The 22,520-nt window shown below is 36.3% G+C and overlaps 1 protein-coding gene across 2 annotated transcripts in view; it reads left to right on the forward strand.

The window, feature by feature from the left end:
- The window catches only part of LOC150095214 (serine/threonine-protein kinase Sgk2-like), a 279,354-nt gene that overhangs the window by 68,585 nt on the left and 188,249 nt on the right, over positions 1-22,520 (forward strand). For both annotated transcript variants that reach the window (XM_090410485.1, XM_090410484.1), the window contains exon 4: positions 12,195-12,343. In XM_090410485.1, coding sequence (XP_090266611.1) covers positions 12,195-12,343 — 149 coding nt within the window. The remainder of the gene's footprint in view (positions 1-12,194; positions 12,344-22,520) is intronic.

The raw sequence follows: 22,520 nt of genomic DNA on the forward strand, positions 1-22,520 counted from the left end.
CTAGGAGCAACTTCCACATAGCTGTAATGATTTTTTTTCTCCCAACATTAGAGTACACCATAAATGGGACTTTAGATCTTTTGTACACTGTAATTTTATTGTTTTACTTACTCAATGTTGCGTGAACAAGTGTGTTGTGCTATGATGATGCTGATTTGAAATTCAGTGAAATATAAGCAGTTAATAAACCATCTTTTGATTAAATTGTTTGGTGTTGTTAATACCGTTAAAAACTTAAGTCTTACACATCTATTTTCACCATTCCTGCCATTATAATTTAGTTCGCTGACTCTCTGTATTAGGTCTCATACCAGTTATTAGTTTCTCAAGATTCCTGATACCAAACACATTCAGATGCAAGCCTTGCCTCTTATACAAATCCAATCTTCCCTCAAACTTGCTCCACGCATCCGAAAACTTGCATCCATTCCTTCTACACTGCCTATGCATAATTTATTTGCCATCATAACCCTTCTTCCCAATTCATTTTTGTTATTGGGTTCACAACAATGGCATTACCTTTGATGGACAGCATGGATTTCCTAAAGGGAGGTCACATTTTAGTAATCTACTTACTTATTACAATAAAGTGACTGCTTCCTTGGACAGAGGAGAAGGATACACAGTAATGTACTTGGATTTTGCAAAGGCTTTTGATAGATTACTTCATGATAAGTTGACAGTCAAACTAGAGCAGATGGGGGTTGAATATTAGATTAGTGCATTGGATTGGAGACTGGCTATTTGATAGGTATCAACAAGTTGTGTATGGGGGGGGGGAGCGATATCCAGGAAAAGGAAAGTCACTAGTGGAGTGCCTCAGGGGTCTGTTTTAGGGCCATTACTGCATTCATTTAAAAATTTTATGGAATTGACAACCGTGTTTAAAAAAAAAAAAAAAAAACTTTTTTATTATCCCGGCATTTCGATCTTCATATCAAGATCATCATCTGGAACATACATAAATATGCAAGACAAGCTGAGTTACATTATTAACTGTAAGCTAGAGAAACAATGATTTGATCACATGTTATTCTACTGGCATGACCTCTAGTGAAAAAAAGGAAAAAAAAATTATTTATAAATTACATCAAGCTAAATTCTATTTATGATGACAGGATTAAACATTCTTTCTTACATATGGTTTTCTTTCAGAAACAATGATGTCCTATTTTTAGTATTACAATTGTTATTTAAGATACTGGATTTTCTACAGTCCTGTTTATAGTTGTTCTTAGCAAGGAAGGTTCTGTGGGTCGAATATATGCCTTCCATATGTTTGGGATTTTTAGACCATCATTATTGTTCAGATTGGGATAGTTGATAATGATCTCACAGGCTTTCTTAAATTTCCGTTCATACCATGTTTTAGTGCGATGTAGACAGCTAGTGCTTTTCCAGTAATTTCTGTGTAAGGTATTCAGGGCATGATTCAAAAGGCCAGCTTTACCATAATTATTATATTTAATGTGTTGTTTATGTTCTTTTTGTCTCATAGGAATTGTGCATCCTGTTTCTCCTATATATGGTATGTTGCAAGTACAATAAATACGGTATACTCCAGAGTGGGTTAGTGGAGGGAGTGGGTCTTTGGATGAGTTGAGTAAGCTTTTTAATTTTGCAGGAGGTTTAAAGGTCGCTTTGAGGTTGTATTTTTGTAGTACTCTGTTTATTTTGTCTGATGTCCGTTTAATGTAGGGAATGGTTATAGTTTTACTGTAGTCTGGTTTGTTTTTTGTTGAGGTTTTGTATAGAATTGTGTTAATAGTGTTTTGGCTGTATCCTTTTTTTTTGAAAAGTATTGCTGATAATTTTAAATTCATCTTTCAGTGCCTGTTCACTGGAACAGATCGACTGAGCCCTGTTTTTAGAGTGTTGATGATGCCTAGTTTTTGCGTTGTGTGGTGGTAGGAGTTTGTATATATATTGTCCCGTATGTGTTGGTTTCTGGTACACAGTGAAGGAAAGATGATTGCCAGAGGGAAGACGTGTGACGAGTGTATCTAAAAACGGAAGTGCATTATGTTTTTCAATCTCAATTGTGAACTGTACATTTGTGTTGTTTGTTTAGGTGGCTAAGGAATGTGTCTAATGTCTAGCGGCCATGGGACCAGATCGCGAAAACATCGTCAATGTATCTAAGCCAGACTTTGGGTTTTAGAGGGGAGGAACTTAAAGCACGTTGCTCAAAATGTTCCATGTGAAAGTTAGCAATAGGGGGGGATAATGGCGAGCCCATGGCTGTGCCTTCTTTTTGTAGGTAGACGGCATTTTGCCATACAAAATAACCAGAACGTAGTACATGCGCAAAGAGCGCCATGATATCTGAAGGGAATTTGTTCTGTAGTAGAAGGATTGTGTCATTGATTGGGACATTCGTAAACAGAGCAGAGACGTCAAAACTGACTAATAAATCATCTTTTTCTAATGTAATGTCTTTCATGATGTTTATGAAATGTTGTGTGTTTTTGATATAGGAGGGGGAATGACCTACTAACTCCTTGAGTGTTGCTGCTAATTTTTTGGCTAAGTGAGACGTCGGGCTATCAATTCCTTCAACTATAGGTTTTAGCAGTGTGTTTTCTTTGTGAATTTTCGGTAATCCGCAAATTCTTGGGGAGTGCACGTAGTGTGGAAATAGTTTTTTGACCATATCTTTGGGCCATGTGGTAATTGACTTAAGTAGTTTCTCTGTTTTGTTTTTTATTCTATTGGTTGGGTTGTAGTTAACTAATTGGTATGTGTTATTGTCAGAGACCAGCAGATTCATTTTTTCCACATAAGTGGTGCGGTTTAAAATAATGGCATTTCCTATATCGGCTCTGGTTATTACTATGTTCGGATTTGTTTTAAGTGATTTTATCACTGTTAATTCATGTTTAGTTATGTTGCTTATTATTGTTTTGTTATGATTTAAAATGTTGTCAGTTTCTAAACGTATTTTGTCTGCTATGTTATTTGGAATGAATCTTAGACCTTTTTCAATATTACAAATAAATTCAAGTTTGTTTATCGATTACGGTACTATAGCAAAATTTAAACCTTTGTTAAGTATAGAGATTTCGTCTTTGTTTAGAGTGTGATTAGATAGGTTGACTATGTTATTGATACCTGTGGGCGATTGGTGGCTCCTGTTGTTTCTTGCTTCTGGTTGGTGGCATCTGTTGTTCACCATGGAGAACTTTGAATATGGCGGCTGGTTTTGTCGTTCTTTTAGTCTTTGGAATTTTGAAATTAAGTTTTCTTTCTTTGTTTGGAGGATGTGGTTCACTGTATTGTTCATTATCTTTTCTAGGATCATCCAGATATCTTCGTTTGCGTAACTTGAAAGTTCCATTTTTTTCCTTTAGTAGCAGGTTTTGTGTACCGGCTAGGTTCTTTCTGGTCGCTTGGATCTGTTCTCTGAGTAGCTTTCTCCATGCGGTGGTATATTCGTTGCACCTTTATTGAGGTGAATTTTCTCTTTAGCCTGATGCAATTAGGAGTGATATTGCTGTCCCTGCACCATTTTAAAAAAATTGGTGAAGATTTGGATAGAGGTATTCAGTTGTTTGCAGTTGATGCAAAGTTGGGACAAACCATGAAGAGTAGAGAAGATGTTGTGGTCTTACAAGAAGACTTCAATAAATTGAGTGATTGGGCACGGAAATGGGGATGTGAGTTCAATGTTGCAAAATATAAGGTTTTAAAATTTGGAAAACAAAGATGGGATGCAGAATTTATGCTTGGTGAGGATATATTGTTGGAAGTGGAGGAAATAAGAAACAATCTGAACAATAATGATGGTGTAAAAATCCCAAACATATGAAAGGCATATATTTGACCCACAGAACCTTCCTCACTAAGAACAACTATAAACAGAACTGTAGAAAATCCGGTATCTTAAATAACAATTGTAATACTAAAAATAGGACATCATTGTTTCTGAAAGAAAACCATCTGTAAGAAAGAATGTTTAATCCTGTCATTATAAATAGAATTTTGCTTGATGTAATTTATAAATAATTTTTTATTTTTTATTTTTTTCACTAGAGGTCATGCCAGTAGAATAACATGTGATTAGATCATTGTTTCTCTAGCTTACAGTTAATAATGTAACTCAGCTTGTCTTGTATATTTATGTATGCTCCAGATGATGATCTTGATATGAAGATCGAAACATCGGGATAATAAAATTTTTTTTTTAACACTCTTGTAAATTCCATAAAATTTTTAAATGAATGTTTAACTTGTATATTAATGATATTGGTGAAGATTTGGATAGAGTCATTCAGTTGTTTGCAATGATGCAAAGTTGGGATGAACCATGAAGGGTAGAGAAGATGTTGTGGCCTTGCAAGAAGACTTGAATAAATTGAGTGATTGGGTACAGAAATGGAGATGTGAGTTCAATTTTGCAAAATGTAAGGTTTTAAAATTTGGAAAACAAAGATGGAATGCAGAATTTATGCTTGGTGAGGATATATTGTTGGAGGTGGAGGAAATAAGAGATCTGGTGGTGATAGTGGATAAGGATCTGAAATTTAGGGGACACATAGCCAAAATTGTGAAGACAACACAAAGGCTTCTGGGAATGATGTGGAGGACACTGACTTGTAGAACTAGGGAGATTCTTATTCCATTGTATAAGGCTTTGATTAGGCCACATGGACTATTGTGCCCAGATTGGTCACCTGGTTTTCAGAAGGATGAAGAAATGCTTTAAAGGGTCAAAAGGCGATGGACTATGGTACTTTTTTCTAACCTCTGGAATGTTGAGTATGAGGAAAGATTGAGAAGATGTAATTTGCAGAGTCTGGTGGAGAGGAGGAAGAAGGGAGATATGATAGAGACCTAGAAGTTAGTGAGGGGTTGTTATAGAATTAATGCTGGAGAAGTTCTACGGAAAATAGTGGGGGGGGGGGGATTGGGGGAGAACCAGAGGTCATCCCTGGAAATTGTATAAAGAGGGTGTGAGTAGGGGAGTGAGAAGCAGATTTTTTTCATGCAGAGTTTTAGATGATTGGAATGCCTTGCCTGAGTGTGTGGTGTCTGCAAGGAGTTTGAATGTGTTTAAGACGCATTCAAACTGGGTGTGTTGGGGGTAGTCTTGGGGTGACACCTCCAGGGAGTCCAAAGACTCACCGAGGGAGGGCACCTACTCTACAACTCTCCATCTCCACCACCGACAATCCACCAACTACAATGAACCACAACTACACTAATGCCATCTACCGCCCACCCCTCCTACTAGTATTTTCAGGGATAATCACAAACATCCAAGCCCACGGCGGGATTCGAACCCACAGCCTTTTGGCTGGAGAGCGGATATGCTAACCACTCGGCCAACCAGGCTGGCATATTATTGAGGTAATGTGCTTAAGGTTTTCACTTTCTCACTCTTCACTCTCACTTCTTCCAATAACCCTTTCATATCCTCTTTCATACTGAATTTATTGTTAATTAAGTCATTAGTACCTACTACAATTATGATCTCATTTACTTTTCTTTTCTGTTTTTCTGTATGTGCTATGTTTTTAATTTTTTCTCTGGGAAAACTTGAAGTTATAATCCACTCATCAACAGCATGTTTAATGATAGTCACCATACTAAATAATATCCTTCTTTTTTGCACTCAATGTTACTTACCTGATTTTCATTACTTACTAACTTACCTGATTCTGTACTTTCTGCTTTACTTTGTTTCTTATTCTGCTGCTTAGTTTTTTTTTCCCTTCCCTATGTTTATTGAAATGCCATTTGACTTTCTGTAATCCCTCATTGTCTCTAATAGTTTTGCTGTTTTGGAGGTTAATTCATTTTCAGTAACCTCCTCAATATCCTCCTTAGTGGGGCAAGCCTTCTTTTTCTCGACTTCATGGCCCTTCTTAGTGTTACATTTCTTGTGCGTTTTTGGTGCCATTTTAAACTATGTTTAATATTGCAATATCTGAACCCTGCTTGTTCCAATAGAACAAGCAGGGTTCAGAAGAGATCACAGCTGCACAGATCAAGTTCTCAGCTTAACAACCTACATGGAAGCAGGATTTCAAAGATGCCTGAAGACTACTGCAGTTTCTATTGACTTAACAGCAGCTTACGATACTGTTTGGAGGGAGGATGCATATATAAATTTCTTAAGGTCATCTCCTAAACAACTTGCTATGTGATCGATATTTCAGGGTAATCACCAGAGGAAGCATCAGTAAACAGAGAGTGCTTAAGAATGGATTATCTCAGGCTTCGCACCACTGCTTTTTAGCCTTTACATCACAGATATTCCTGAAACAGCCAGCAGGAAGTTTACTTATGCAGATGATCTAGCTTTGGTGATCAGCGACAAGTCTATCAAAAGAACTGAAGAAATATGGACAAATGATCTGTTGGCTTTATGGCAGTTCTATAAAAAATGGAGATTAACACCAAATTCTGGTAAAACCGAATGTTCTTGCTTTCACCTGAACAATAGTCTTGTAAATCAAAAACCAGAGATATATACTAATGGAACATTAAATTCGTTTAATCCGACACCTAAATATCTAGTAATAACTCTGGATAGAACTCTGACATATAAACAACATATGATTAATATCGCTGCCTAAAGTTCGCACCAGAAATAACATAGTTCAGAAGCTTTGTGGTACTATATGGGGCTGTGGTGCACTGCAATGTGCACCACAGTTCTGTGGTGCACATTGCAGTGGGTCTAGTTTATAGTGCAGCAGAGTATGGTGCTCCTGTCTGGCTCAATAGTTACCATGTCAATAAACTAGATACTCAACTTAACTCCACTCTGCGTTTAATAACAGGTTGCATTAGGAGTACATCCTTACAATGGCTCCCATATTTGAGCCATATTGCTCCTCCGGAACTGTGACGACAGGAAGCCTTGCTTCGTGAATATAAAATAATTTTAAATAACCAAAATCTCTCAATACATGAATTTATACCAGATGCTTTATCTAATAGACTAAAATCCAGAAGACCTACCATAAAAACCACTCGTAATCTTCTTAGCCAGAATGACAGTATGGTGAGTAGGTGGGATGTACTGTGGTCCCAAGCAGTATCACCTGAAGTTTGCAATCACATAAACATCTTTCAAAAACCATCTGGATTTGACCTGCCCAGGAATATATGGACAACGGCTAACAGGATTCGTACAGGCCATGGTGTATGTGAAGACTTACTTTCAAAGTAGGGTAAGATACCAAATCCCCACTGTCCCTGTGGAACTGAGATCCAAACCATTTACCATATAGTACAGAAATGTGAGCTGACAGCATATCCAGGTGACTTTAAGGATATCTTTGACCTATCCCCAGAGGCGATCAACTAAATCAAAAACCTAAATGTTAAAATATGACTAATCTTCTGTCTGATGCTTGTCATAAATTTCATATTTGTATTTGCCTGAATGTAGACTTTTTTTTGTATTTTTTTTTTTATCATATATGTCTATCTTATCTATACTCATGTGTATTATATCTTATTGTCTTTTAACCATGTGTACAGGCCATATGATAAATAAATTGCTATTATAATAACGGCTATTATAGCCTGTTTTTGTTTAGGAGTGTCCCTTATTTTAAATACATTGGCTATTATTACTCAAAAAAGGGGTATATATGTTTTAGTGCATTATGGGTGAGTATAGAAGGCAATTACAGCAGAATAAAAGAGGTGGAAAAAATTTTGTACATACCTTGTTTTGATTCCAGGATGTCTTCCAATTTCATGATCCTGCTTAAGGTTGATTATAAAGAGGGAGGAGGAAGGGAGCGTGGGGGTGTGTTTTGACATGGGAAAATAAATTTGGAAACCCAGGTTATGTATTAATAATATATATATATATATTATTGTGTTTAAGGGCACATTTTGTGGCGGGGGGGGGGGGGAGCCCATAATGCCCTAAAATATATATATACCCCTTTTTTGAGTAATAATAGCCAATGTATTTAAAATAAGGGGACACTCCTAAACAAAAACAGGCTATAATAGCCGTTATTATAATAATAGTATTTAAGAGGAGTAGCATGGGAATTTTCCCAGAAACTATACCTAAATAAATTGCAATATCTTAACATGTTGTAAAACACTAAATACGCTAAAACTTTAAAATATACACTAATATATCATAAACTTTTTGAGTGAAAAACAAAATAAAACAGAATATAATATATGAATTTTTATATATTAAACATAATTACTGCTCTTTCTTTAAGAATATCTTTTCTATACAGAATAGGTCTTAATATCCTATTCTGTATAGCAGAATATGAAAAAAAATGTGTGTGTGTGTGTGTGATCATAGGCTTTTACTCGGTTGTTGTGATACATTTTAAAATATAGATTTAATGACTTAAAAAACCGAGATAACTTATAAAGATTTTAATGAGAATAATACAACTAGTTTCGGCTTATAACAGCCTTCTCGGATATCCATAAAGGAAAAGAATAGTAATAAACATTGAAGTATCTAAAACAACTGGAAATTACAGGTAAAAATTGCCACACATAATTGATACATAAAAAACGTTGTATTTTTTCAAGTTGTTTCTAACAGATGTGCCATTGTTTATTGCAAGTGTGCGTGCAGGCTCACTTGAACGCCAATATTGAATAACTGCAGCATGGCTATCTGGGATGTTATAACTCAAATTGTTGTTTAAGTTCTAGCAACATCTTCCTTGAAGATTTTGAAACGAAAGCCACCATATCTTCCTTCTCATTTAAACCAAAAGTTTGGAAACGATATGTTGATCATATTTTTATTATTTAGAATCACAGGCACATATCTCTCATAGATTTTCTTCATCATCTAAACATCCAACATCCTAATATAAAATTTACTGCTGATCTAGAAAATAATAACTCCTTACCTTTCCTGGATGTCGTGCTTACACGATGCTCTGAAAGATTAAAAATCTCTATATACAGAAAACCTACTCATACCAATAGATATCTGCATGCATAATCTTTCTCATCATTTTCCACCACAAAAAACTTGGAACTATATCTACCTTAGGACACAGAGCATGTTCTCTCTTTAATGAACCAGATGAACTACAAAAAGAAATAAATCACCTCACTCTTATCTTTAAACAAAATGGATACTCTGAAAAAAACGATCAAGAAATTTCTTCTGGATCCTCCTAGGCAGTGCACAACAGAAACTATTAAAATCCGTTCTCTAATCAGCCATCCAAAGCCTACTCATCACTACCTAAAATATCCAGGTGTATATAAATTATGATGCGATTGCAATATCCCTTATTTTGGACAAACTAACAAATCTATTGAAAATCTAGTTGCATGAGATCTTACAAAAGATCTCATGCAACTGCGTTATCCAGTCATGTTCTTTTTTCAAATAATCCCAATGATGATCAACAAAGCCACTCTGTTTGCTGGGGTAGATCAGAAAATATTTTTTGCTGTGATGATGAGTTTGAGAGAAAAATTGTAGATTCAAGGGAAATCCTGCTGAACCCTGTCCACTTAAACAACAATTTGAGTTATAACATCCCAGATAGCCATGCTGCAGTTATTCAATATTGGCGTTCACATGAGCCTGCACGCACACTTGCAATAAACAATGGCATGCCTGTTAGAACAACTTGAAAAAAATACGTTTTTTATGTATCAATTATGTGTGCCAATTTTTACCTGTAATTTCCAGTTCTTTTAGATACTTAAATGTTTATTACTATTCTTTTCCTTTATGAATACCCGAAGGAGGCTGTTATAATCCAAAACTAGTTGTATTATTGTCATTAAAATCTTTATAAGTTATCTCGGTTTTTTAAGTCATTAAATCTATGTTTAAAAAAAATATACACACACACACACACACACACACGTCATATAATCATTGCAGAATCTCATGAATAAGTGTAAGTCTTTATGCTGTACATGCAGGTAATGATTTCTACAGTTCTTAACTATATTTTGAGACAAAAACTATGGACCTAATGCACTGTATGAGTTCCTCTTAGTTCTCATTTATTATGGCATTGTCTTCTCACATTTCACAGTTAGAGTTTAAGATTTTAGCTGACATGCTCAAAATAAATTATAATCTAATTGACTATCCACAAGGCTATGCAGATGTTATGATGGTTAAAATTTTAAAAATTCAAGGCGTGCAACATATCACAATTAGAGACAGATAGTAGAAAAGCTTAACATTATGGATAGTACTTGTTAGTGGATTACTAAATACGTGTCGGTGTCAAAAAGATTTGCTCTTAGGTTTTTCTCACAGAATAGCAGAAATTTCTTTATAGTAATCTCATACTTTTCATTTGGCCCCAAGTGATTATCCAGACATGTTTGCTCAAATATCAGGCCATATTAATTATCTGTGTTATTATTATGATTACATTTGTTTATTAAGAATATGGTTATATGCTATAACACTTCTTCCTGGTCCCAAAGTCAAAGATTCTTCTTAAAGGAATTAGACCCAGAACTGTGTCTTCCATTGAAGAAAATGTTACTTGAGAATTAAATGGTATGTATGAAGGATCCAGTGACCTCCTTAAGCAAGTTGGGATGTTCAGTTAATACCATTTAATTCTCAAGTTACATTTTCTTCAATGGAAGACACAGTTCTGAGTCTAATTCCTTTCAGAAGAATGAGGATGTGCTGGAAAGTTATGATACTCATCATGAAGGCATTGAGGTAAAAGACAAAGATTCTCCAAACTTTGTGTGAGAAAGTTTTTTTTTTATTTATTTACACATTATTCTACATATTCCCATGAAATGTTATGCACTTGTTACAATGCTGTGCATCATTTGCAGTCTTCTGAGAAAAAAAGTCTTTCCCTTGTTACACCTCAACTGCAGATATAACTTCATCTGTGGTACCTTTCAAGTGTTTCTTTAAATTTGGGAATAGGAAATAGTCAGATGGGGCCAGGTCTGGCAAATAGGGTTGGTGAGGTACACATTTAAAGCCCAAGTTGTGTATTGTCTGTTGGATTTCACGAGCAGTGTGAGCAGGTGCTTTGTTTCCTGCAGAGGACCTCCCACGATGAGTCTTTGGCCTCCATTGAGGCCTGAATAATAATAAAAAGCAACATGCCTCTGCTCAGTTTCACATGCCATTTTTTTCTTCAGTACTTCCCTCACTTCCTTCAGAGCTGTTGACTAAACTGCTGCTGTAACAGTTTCACCTTTTTTTAAGGTACTTGGTAAGGATTACACTATCCATATCCCAAAAGACAATGGCAAAAACCTTCCCTGCTGATAAATCAGAAGATTTATCTTCTGATTTATCTCTACAAAAAAGTTTTGGTTCTTTGAAACTTTTGGGTTCTGTACATCTTTGGCTGGGGAGAATCTTTGTCTCCACTCCATTGACTGTTGTTTTGTCTCTGGATCATAGTGATGAAGCCATGTTTCATCAATAGTCTAAATGCAAGACAAAACATTTGCATCTGATTTTTCAAAATGACCCAAAATCCCTTGAGATGACAGCACACGTTCTCTCTTCTGGTTAGCATTCAAACGTTTGGTGGACCCACTTCGCTGAGAGCTTCTACATGTCCAGATGTTGGTAGATAATGATCCAAACTCATTCCTGGATATCCCCAGAGTCTTTATAATGTTTTTGGCTGCTATTTGTCTATAATCAAGGATCATGGCATGCACTGTAGCGACATTTTCAGGTGTGATCACTGTGGAAGGTCTTCCTGAACTGGGGGCATCTGTTGTCTCAGGATGCCAAGTTTTAAACTTGGCCACCCATCTGACAACTGATGGTTATACTGAGGCACAGTCCCCTAAAGTCTCACACAAAATTTGGTGCATCTCATTTGCAGACTTTTCTTGCAGCACAAAATATTTGATGACAGCCTGCACCTCAGCATCTTCAAATTTCTTCAAAACCTCTGTGTCTTATATATCCAAAAAAAAAAAATAATAAAATAAAATAATTTGATGAAACATGGCGGTTAAAAGGTTTTAAGATGTGTTCTTTCTTGTGGTTATATCAGATACTTTGTTAATTTTTGTTCTAGGTGTTTATCAGAACTTTTCAGCCCCCCCCCCTTCCTCTCCTACTTGGAAGGTGTTGATAGCAAATATTAAGATGCAAGTTCACTCTTCTGATTTATCTCTACAAAGAAGTTTTGGTTCTTTGAAACTTAAAAGTATATCTTTTAAATGAATAAAATATTTTCATAAAAATGTATTTTTTTTTTTAGGTTAAGAAGCAGTTTCCTGGTGTTCAGGTTAAGTTGCCTGGAAAGAAGTTATTTGGAAATAACTTCAGTACAGATTTTATCAAAAGCAGAAAACAAGGCCTGAACGACTTTGTTCAAAAATTAGTCAGTGATCCTCGACTGTTAAGTTCGTAAGTTTTGCAGGTTTCATTAGTTTTAATGTTTGATCCTTATCTTCATTTAGAACTTTAGTTTATTTCTTCATAATTTATTTTCTATAAGCAATGAGAAGTACTTAACTTGGGGGAGAATTTTATGAGCTATTTATTAGTTTTGCTTTGTTTTGTTTTTCACTTCATTTTTACTTTTGCATTTGAGAAAATCATTGACCCATTACAGACCTGTAAAAAATCTTCCAGACAATTGTATATTCCAGGCTAGACCTAGCCTGGAATATACAATTGTCTGGAAGATTTTTTTTAATATGAATTCTACTAATGAATGATTACATACCTAACATACCGTACCTTGAATGATTATCACTCTAAGAAATTTGTATGCAACTTCAGGCCTCGATTAAGCAAGGTGGTCTCACACTGATCTCCAGAAGTAATCTATCATTTAAAGACTTTTGAAACATGCATTTGATGGTAGCGTTTAAACCACCAGCATGTTGGTTTGGAGAGTAGAGATACATCTACTCAGCAAACCAGGCTTGGTAGAATGTTAATTACATTATTATTATTAACATTTCACCTCCTAGTAGTTAGAGACTCATCGTGGGAGGTACACACTATTGCATGAACAATGCTCATCCAACCGTGCCTTAAACTGATTCCATGTGCCTACACCCACAACACACTTAGGCAATGTATTCCACTCACCAACCACTCTCCATGCAAAGAATCTACTCTTCTGCTTACAGCCCCCTTATAGAGTTTCTAGCAATGACCTCTTGTCCTACCACCCCCATACCATTCTATGAAAAATCTCTTCCATGTTGACACAATAACAACCCCTAGCTAGCTCAATCATGCCCCCCCCCCCTCTTCCTCCTATTCACAAGGCTCTGCAACTTGCATTCTCTCAGTCTATCCTCATACTCCCCATTCCAGAGACCACTGACCACCTTTTTGAAAATTCTCTGGACACTTGCCAACATATCCTTGTCACCAAGAAAACCAGGCAACCAAATCTGTGCACAATAATCCATATGCGGCCTGATCAAGGCCTTATACAATGGTATCATAACTTCTCTCTTTCTGCATGTCAGGGTCCTCAGCATCATTGCCATTATTTGATGTGATGTCTTCACAACTTGTGCAATGTGGCTCCTGAATTTCAGGTCCTTGTCCACCATTATTCCTAGATCTCTCATCTCCTCTACATCTGTTAAAATTTTCACACTAAATTTATGCAGGGGTGCTTAAGGGTCAAAGCTATATAACTGAGAGGACACCTCCACATAGCCTTTAAAGGAATGCAGAGAACCAACCAGGACTTCTGACCTAATGTCCAATCCTCACCTTCTTGTGTTGCACTCTGTTGGGTATCTGCCTGGATACTGAACGAACAAGGATGGGCTAGCAATTTGGGACTTAGCCAACCAAATTGTATTCCTGTTGATTAAACCAAAATACAAAATGATGGTACAAAATGACCAAATTTCATGCCGGCTGGGGGCATTGCCCAGTTAAACGAGGCCCCCGTTGTTTTCGCCAGGGAACCAGGGCGAACAGCGAAAAGTCAGCTAATGGAACAAATCTGAAAACACACACCAACTCAACATCACCAGAGTTAAAGATCGGTTCTATCAACAGCCTGAATGGCAAAGAAATGGAGCTAGCGGAGGAATTAGATAAGTACCAGATCGACATAATAAGGGTGACTGAAACAAAAAAGACAAAAACTGGTGAGATTTTTCTGAGCAATAAATACAAAATGTTATATTCAGGCAATGACAATCAAGGAAAAGAAGGAGTAGCCATAGTATTCAACACAAAATACAAGGCTAATCTTCTTGAATGGTGCAGTCTCAAGTAGAGTGATATGGGCTAATATCAGAATGAGGAATTGGACAATAAGACTTATTTGTGCCTACAGTCCCACAGAAGGCTCTACTAAGGTAGAAGTGGAGGAATTTTTTGATGCTTTTAGAAAAAGCAACTGATACGATGAAAAAAGGAAAAGTTCGTCCTTGTTGGGGATCTGAATAGCAGAGTAGGAAATGATTGTCAGACATACAAAAATATTTTGGGAAAATTTGGAGAAAATAGCAAAGCTAATAATAATGGCAAATACCTTTAGGATTTCTGCTCATAACATGGACTGGTTATTACTAACACCATTTTCCAACATAAAAATGTGCACAAATTCACATGGAGAGAAGAGCCAAGAAATAAGAAAAGTCTCATTGACTATGTTATTGTTGATATTGATGTTTTCTCGTTTGTGCAGGACACCAGAGTGTACAGAGGATTTGAAATTGGAAGCGATCACTGTTTATTTTTGAGTGAGATAAAATTGAATTTCATATTGAAAAGAATAACATGTAAGAATGTTCTAAAGCGAATAAAAGTTGAGCAGCTCTCAGATAGGAACTGTAGACTAAAATACACAAAGATTATTGAAGAAAAAATGAAAGAGTTTGAGAACAGGAACCAAACCTTGGATATTTGGTGACAAGCCTTGAAGAAAACCCTGATTGATTCAGTCAGAGAGGCATGTGGTGGGGTTGTCTGCAAGGATAGAAAAATCAGAACTTCATGGTGGACACAGGAAGTTAAAGAGGCAGTGAGGGAAAAGAAGAAAGCATATCAAAAGTTCCTGGCAAATAAGTAAGCTTTTGCTCTTAGAGAATACAGAGACAAATGTAAGAAAGTGAAACACTGTGTAAAACTAGCTAAACAAAAGTCATCGTAGGACTTTTGGCAAGAACATAGAAAATAAATATCATGAAGGTGGTAAGATATTCTGGAGATTGTTGAAGACCCTTAGAAATGGTGGAAAGAGTGCTGTAAAAGGAGGTAGAGATGATAAAGGTGACATGAAAATGAGAGAAAAAAAGATATCCTTGATGTATGAAGTAATTACTTTGAAAAACTGCTAAATGAAACAAGCAGTGATGACATCACAGTGGTAAAAAACACTGACCAGGCATGCAGTCAGGAATACATATCCATACTTGAAGTAGAAAAAGCCATCAAAGGCTTGAAATGTGGAAAGGCAGCAGGAGTAGATGATATTCGACCAGAAATGCTGAAGTATGGTGGTAGAAAAGTCTTACAGTGGCTGCACTGCATAGTTCAGAAAGCCTGGACAGAGGGACGAATTCCCGATGATTGGAGTAGAGCTCTCATAGTACCCATATATAAAAAGGGAAATATAACTGAATGTGAGAATTACAGAGGTATTTCCCTACTGAGTGTTCCTGGCAAGATCTATGCAAGTATACTTGAGAAACAGTTGAGAAGAATTGTGGAAGAAAAGCTTGGTGAAGAACAAGCTGGATTCAGGCCAAATAGAGGCTGTCAGGATCAGATCTTCACTTTACGACAAATAGTTGAGAAAGCATGGGAATATAACAACGATCTGTATTTAAGTTTTGTCAATCTGAAAAAGGCATATGACAAGGTGCCAAGAGAGAAGCTATTTGAAATGCTACAGTTATATGTTGTCAATGGGGCATTATATCAAGCAATACTTATTCTTTATTTTAGTTGTAAGTCAGCAGTTAGAATTGAAGGAAGTACAGGAAGATGGTTTAATGTTAAATCTGGTGTGAGACAAGGATGTACATTATCTCCTCTGTTATTCATTATCTATATGGATCACATTATGAAGGAAAGTGGTATTAAACAAGATATCAAAATTGGAGATGTTAATGTCAGCTCTTTGCTTTATGCAGACGATATTATACTTCTAAATAAATCCGCAACAAGTCTGCAAGATTCTCTGACTAAATTGAATAGCTGTTGTAATAGATATGGTATGAAGGTCAGCAATAAAAAGACAAAGACAATGAAAATAGGCAGAATGATTGAAAATGTCAACTGTGTTGTGAACGGAGAACCTGTGGAAGAAGTAAAACATTTCAGCTACTTAGGCACGATTTTTTGTGAAGATGGTAAATTAAATATAGAAATAGACAACAGAATCAACAAAGCTTGTATGGTAGGAAGTCAATTGAATAAATTCATATGGAATAAGAGAGAAATTAGTCAGAACACTAAATTAGCTGTATACAAGACAGTGTTCAAACCAGTTTTAACTTATGGATCTGAGAGCTGGTTTAGAAGTAAAACACTTGACCAAAGACTAGAGACCGCAGAGAGTCATGAGAAAGATTAGAGGTGTGAACAGATGGCATCGATGGCAATAACATATTAAAAACGAGGATATTAGGAAAGAACTTAACATTGTCAGCATCCAGGAATGCATCAGCATAGCTAATCTCAGGTGGTATGATCACTTTAACAGAATGGACGAGAAAAGATTAGCAAAACAAGTGTTCTCTGCGAGGTTGGCAGGAAAATGACACAGAGGAAGACCGTGATATAGATGGATTGATATGGTACAAAGTGCCTTAGATGATAGAAATATAAGATCGGATAATGTTGGAGTCTTGACAAGTAATAGACTGATTTGGTGGAAAATTGTAGGTAGGAAGTTAGTAATGATGTAAATTTTTCATGTAGTACAATCATATCCTGTACACTCCCCTTGAAGGTACGTGTCAGGAATTTGAAGATGATGATGATGACCAAGTTTATGCTTTATATCTCATCATTGCTTATCAAATCTCAAAACATTACACTTTGCAACATTGAACTGACAGTTCCACTTACCCCCCATTCATGCAATCTATTCAAGTCCTCTTGTATGGCCATAACAACTGTTTTATTCTGCATTGCTCTCCTCAACTTTACATCATCTGCAGACAGCTGCATATCACTAGTCAAACCCATCCCAATATCATTAACATACGAATTGAACAATAATGGCCTCAAAATTGATCCCTGCAGCACACCACTAGTGGCCTTTCTCTTCCGCACCCCCATATACAACTTTCTGATACCTATCTGACAGCCAGTCATTGATCCAACTCAGAAGTCTGTTATCCAATCCCATCTGTTTCAATTTATTTAACAGCTTGTCATGTGGCAGTCTATCATAAACCTTTGGAAAATCGAAGTACAGCAATCCCTCGATTAATGCATTTAAAACAGGTGCAATAATCTAAAACGCACTAATTGGATATAATAGCCTATGAGAAAAAGTATAATTCGTTCCCCGAATTTCTTTCTTGACCCATAATTTATAAAAGAATTAGTATATCTCAGGGCCTTATCAATAGAAAACCATGAAGCTGAAAAACAATAAAACATATTCAGAATATAAATTTATTATTATACTTCTTAACAAAGAACTGAGCTAAAGTTTGATGAGCATTCTGTTTCTTTCTTTGATACAACTTGCAGTATGGCTCTATTGCTTCTTCTACTACTTCTGGAAATTTTTCTGTTTCTCTCTTCATCAGGTTCAGCCTCTGAGCATTGCAGATTTAAAAACTTCGATTGTACGAAAAATATTTTCAAATTGTTTGTGTGAAATCTCTGATATTGCCAGTGATTAAATTTTCTTCATATTCTTCAGGATCTTCCTGTTATGCATCTAAATTTAGCCGTTCGGAATCACTCAATTTCTTAGAATGAGATTTAATTAGCTTATATTCATTTGAAAAGCTTCTAAAATCATTTGCACAATGTGCAGGAATGTGCTTCCAAACAGCTCGCGTATTGCTAACAGCAATACGTGACTTTGAGATTTTATAACAAGGCTGAGATTTCTTTGATTTGAACAGAAAAGTCTTGGAAGGCATTTGCTTCCAAAGAAGACCGTTCATTGACATTAAATATTTGTTGGTCACAACAGCCCCCTTCTTACACAATTTTCTGCAAAATCTCTGGATAATTTGCTGCCACCTTGCAGCTTCACCTGTGATTAGAACTTTATTTGGCTATTTCTCTTTTTTAAATGTTCAAACCACACAGTACTAGCTTGGAATTCTTCTTTTCCATCATTGATAGCCCTTTCTTTCAAGGTTGCAAAGAGACTTAATGCTTTTGGTTTATTAAGGTCAGTGCTTAGCAAGATTGTAACCAAAAAGCAGGATCTGTTTTTGGTTACAATCTTTGATCTATGTAGAAAGAATTCTCTCTAATTCAACCATTATAATACTTTGATTTTGAGAGCATGCATAATGAACTTGAAGCAGCCTTACCTTTCATTTTGTATTCAGCAGCTTTGCTTAAGATTACCGTTATAGTTAATTCACCCATTTTTATGTTCTTGTCCTATCTTTGTTCTAGACTCGCCCTGTTTATTTTTCTTTATTATTTCACGGTTTTCTTCCAATGGATTACTTTTCGAATTTTTTTCACGCTTCCACTTTTTTGTTCGCTAATTCTTTTACTCATGATTAAAGGTTAGGAAAACACTCTAAAATAAAAAAGTAAGGAAAACAATTGCAAAGGCGACACGAGATATGATTAGCAAAATGATTACCAGAAGACATATTTTGGCATTAAATTTGGAACATATATACATGGAAATAGTGTAGTATTCCATTCAAAAATAATTTTGTGAAATGTTTTAAATCATTAACTAAATTATTTCTTCCTGGTGAGTGATTTCTAAAATAGTTAGCCATAAAAATGTATAGATAGAAAATTTTTAAAATTTGTAACATTTATTTTTAAGATGTATATAGGTGCACTAATCGGAGTGGCATTAATTGAGGGATTGTTGTGCACTACTGTATATGCATCTCCCCTATCCAAGGTATTTATAACCTTATTATTAAGAGACTCATTATAGGAGGCCACATACTACACACACCAGTATCATACTTATTCTTGAATTCATTCACACTGCTTGCACTCATAACATCCAATGGCTATCCATTCCAATCATGCACCACCCTCTGAGAGAAAAATCTAGCCCTCACCCCTTATTAGTGGTCTTCATTCTCAGCTTCCAAGAATGCCCTCTCATCCTTTCCCCACCCTCCATCAATTGAAATCCTGTATGACCCTTTCAGAAGTTTGTAAGTCTCAATCATATCTCCCCTCTTTCTCCTGTTTGCTAGTGTCTGCAGTCTACAAATTCTCAATCTGTCTTCATAATCATTATTCCATAATCCTGATATCATTTTTAACACCCTCTTTTGTACTCTCTCCAATATATCAGAATTGCAATGGAAACCAAGAGACCAGACCTACACACAATAGTCCAAGTCTTATCAAGGAATGTAACGGCGATAAAGGAGAAACAGTCTTTGCTGGGGCTTGAGAGGAGCTTTCCTCAAAGAAACGATCCCAGCTTCTAGGATAGAAGGGACAGAAGACCTTCCCTTTGTGGTGAACATGATACCGAGGTATCTCCACTCTTCCAGGATTGTCAAAGAATGCAACAGGCCTCCCGTGCAGGGAAAACTCTATAGTCTCGACCTTAAGCTTGTCATGACCAGAGGGGACAAGACTAACGAGCAGGACTTCTCTACATTAATAGAAAGGCCTTGAATAGAGAAAAAGTCAACTGCCTACTCAAGGAGCTTTTGCAAGCCTACCTTAGTAGAGGCTAGGAGAATAGGATCATCTGCAAAGGCCATAGCATTAAAGGAAGAAGGGTCTAGAGAGTAGCCTATATGGCTGGGAAGAGAGTGAATAAACTCATCTATGATGCAGTTAAAGAAACGGGGAGATAAAGGATCACCCTGGCGAACACCTTGCACTGCGGGAATAGAAGTCGCATGGGACCCTGTGGTGAAGATGATGGCGCTACCAAGTATAGCTCATTAACATAGGAAGGAAAGGATTCTGGACATCCAGCAATAGACAGCGCTCAAAGGAGAGCAGGAAGGGAGATGCTATCAAAGGTCTTTTGGAGGTCCAGCGATTCCATATATAGAGGCTTAAGGCGATGTCGGGAATCAGAGAGAAGAAATGCTATATATGTTGTAGAAGTCATTTAACTAAGATTTTATGATAGAGTCTAAGTATCACAGGGGAGATGGTAAATAAATTATCACCGAAAGGTATTCAATCCTTCTGCAGTCATACAAGCCCTTACACTGACAGAGATTGCAAATTTCACCAAACGTTTCATGCATTCTTTATCAAATGCTTCTTGCTTAAGACGCCAAACCCCTTGATGACCATGGATACAAAACATACTTTCATTGCTAAAAAGTACCTTTATCCATCCTCTAGACCCCACAAGAGTCTTTGCTTACACCATCGCACTCTGGCTGCCTTTTGCTCGGAAGTCATAAGCGGCTTCATCTTAGACATAAGTGATTTAAAACCCAATTTGTAAAGTTGACTCAACATCGTAGATTTAGACACATTTGCACCTAGTTCTTTCCATCTCCTGTGAAAATACTTTGCACTTCAGAAGCAGTTTTTCTTCATGATATTCTTCAATCTCTTCTCATCTCTTGATGTAGTTATTACCTTTCGACCACTATTGCAGCGAGTATTTTGAAAACTCCAGTTATTAGAATATTGGTCCCTTGTCATATGCCTTTTCCAGATCGACAAAACCTAAATATAGATCTTTGTTATATTCCCATGCTTTCTCAACTATTTGTCATAAAGTGAAGATCTGATCCTGACAGCCTCTTATTGGCCTGAATCCAGCTTGTTATTCACCAAGCTTTTCTTCCACAATTCTTCTCAACCGTTTCTCAGGTATACTTGTATAAATCTTGCCAGGAAGACTCAGTAGGGAAATACCTCTGTAATTCTCACATTCAGTTTTATTTCCCTTTTTATATATGGGTACTATGAGAGCTCTACTCCAATCATCGGAAATTCGTCCCTCTGTCCTGGCTTTCTGAATTATGCAGTGCAACCACTGTAAGACTTTTATACCACCATACTTCAGCATTTCTGGTTGAATATCATCTCCTGCTGCCTTTCCACATTTCAAGCCTTTGATGGCTTTTTCTACTTGATGTATGGATATGTATTCCTGACTGCATGCCTGGTCAGTGTTTTTTACCACTGTGCTGTCATCACTGCTTGTTTCATTTAGCAGTTTTTCAAAGTAATTACTCCATACTTCGAGGATATCTTTTCTCCCGTTTTCATTTCACCTTTATCATCTCTCTCTCTAACTCCTTTTACAGCACTCTTTCCTCCATTCTTAAGCTTCTTCAACAACCTCCAGAATATTTTGCCACCTTCTTGATATTTATTTTCTATGTTCTTGCCAAAGTCCTCATATAACTTTTGTTTAGCTAGTTTTACACAGTGTTTAGCTTTCTTACATTTGTCTCTGTATTCTCTAAGATCACAAGCTGACTTATTTGCCAGGAACGTTTGATATGCTTTCTTCTTTTCTTTCACTGCCTCTTTAACTTCGTGTGTCTGCCATGGAGTTCTGATTTTTCTATCCTTGCAGACAACCTCACCACATGCCTCTCTGGCTGAATCAATCAGTGTTATCCTCAAGGCTTGCCACTGAATTTCCAAGGTTTGGTTCCTGTTCTCAAACTCTTTCATTTTTTCTTCAATAATCTTTGTGTATTTTAGTCTACAGTTCCCATCTGAGAGCTGCTCAACTTTTATTCGCTTTAAAACGTTCTTACATGTTATTCTTTTCAATATGAAATTCAATTTTATCTCACTCAAAACTAAACAGTGATTGCTTCCAATTTCAAATCCTCTGCACACTCTGGTGTCCTGCACAAACGAGAAAACATCAATATCAACAATAACATAGTCAATGAGACTTTTCTTATTTCTTGTCTCTTCTCTCCATGTGAATTTGTGCACGTTTTTCTGTTGGAAATTTTTTCATCGTATCAGTTGCTTTTTCTAAAAGCATCAAAAAATTCCTCCACTTCTACCTTAGTAGAGCCTTCTGTGGGACTGTAGGCACAAATAAGTCTCATTGTCCAGTTCCCCATTCTCATATTTGCCCACATCACTCTACTTGAGACTGCCTGCCATTCAAGAAGATTGGCCTCGTATTTTGTGTTGAATACTATGGCTACTCCTTCTTTTCCTTGATTGTTATTGCCTGAATATAACATTTTGTATTTATTGCTCTAAATTTATTATTTCTATTGCTTTAAATTTATTATTATTATTATTAAATGTATTGCTTTAAATTTATTATTTAAAGATGTCACCAGTTTTTGTCTTTTTTGTTTCTGTCACCCTTATTATGTCGATCTGGTACTTATCTAATTCCTCAGCTAGCTCCATTTCTTTGCCATTCTGGCTTCTTATGTTGATAATTCCGATCTTTAACTCTGGTGATGTTGAGTGGGGTGTATTTTCAGATTTGTTCCAGTAG

Source organism: Typopeltis vanoorti, chromosome 20, assembly GCF_054136105.1.
Source record: "Typopeltis vanoorti isolate ZY-2024b chromosome 20, IOZ_Tvanoo_1.0, whole genome shotgun sequence".
Lineage (NCBI taxonomy): Eukaryota > Metazoa > Arthropoda > Arachnida > Uropygi > Thelyphonidae > Typopeltis > Typopeltis vanoorti.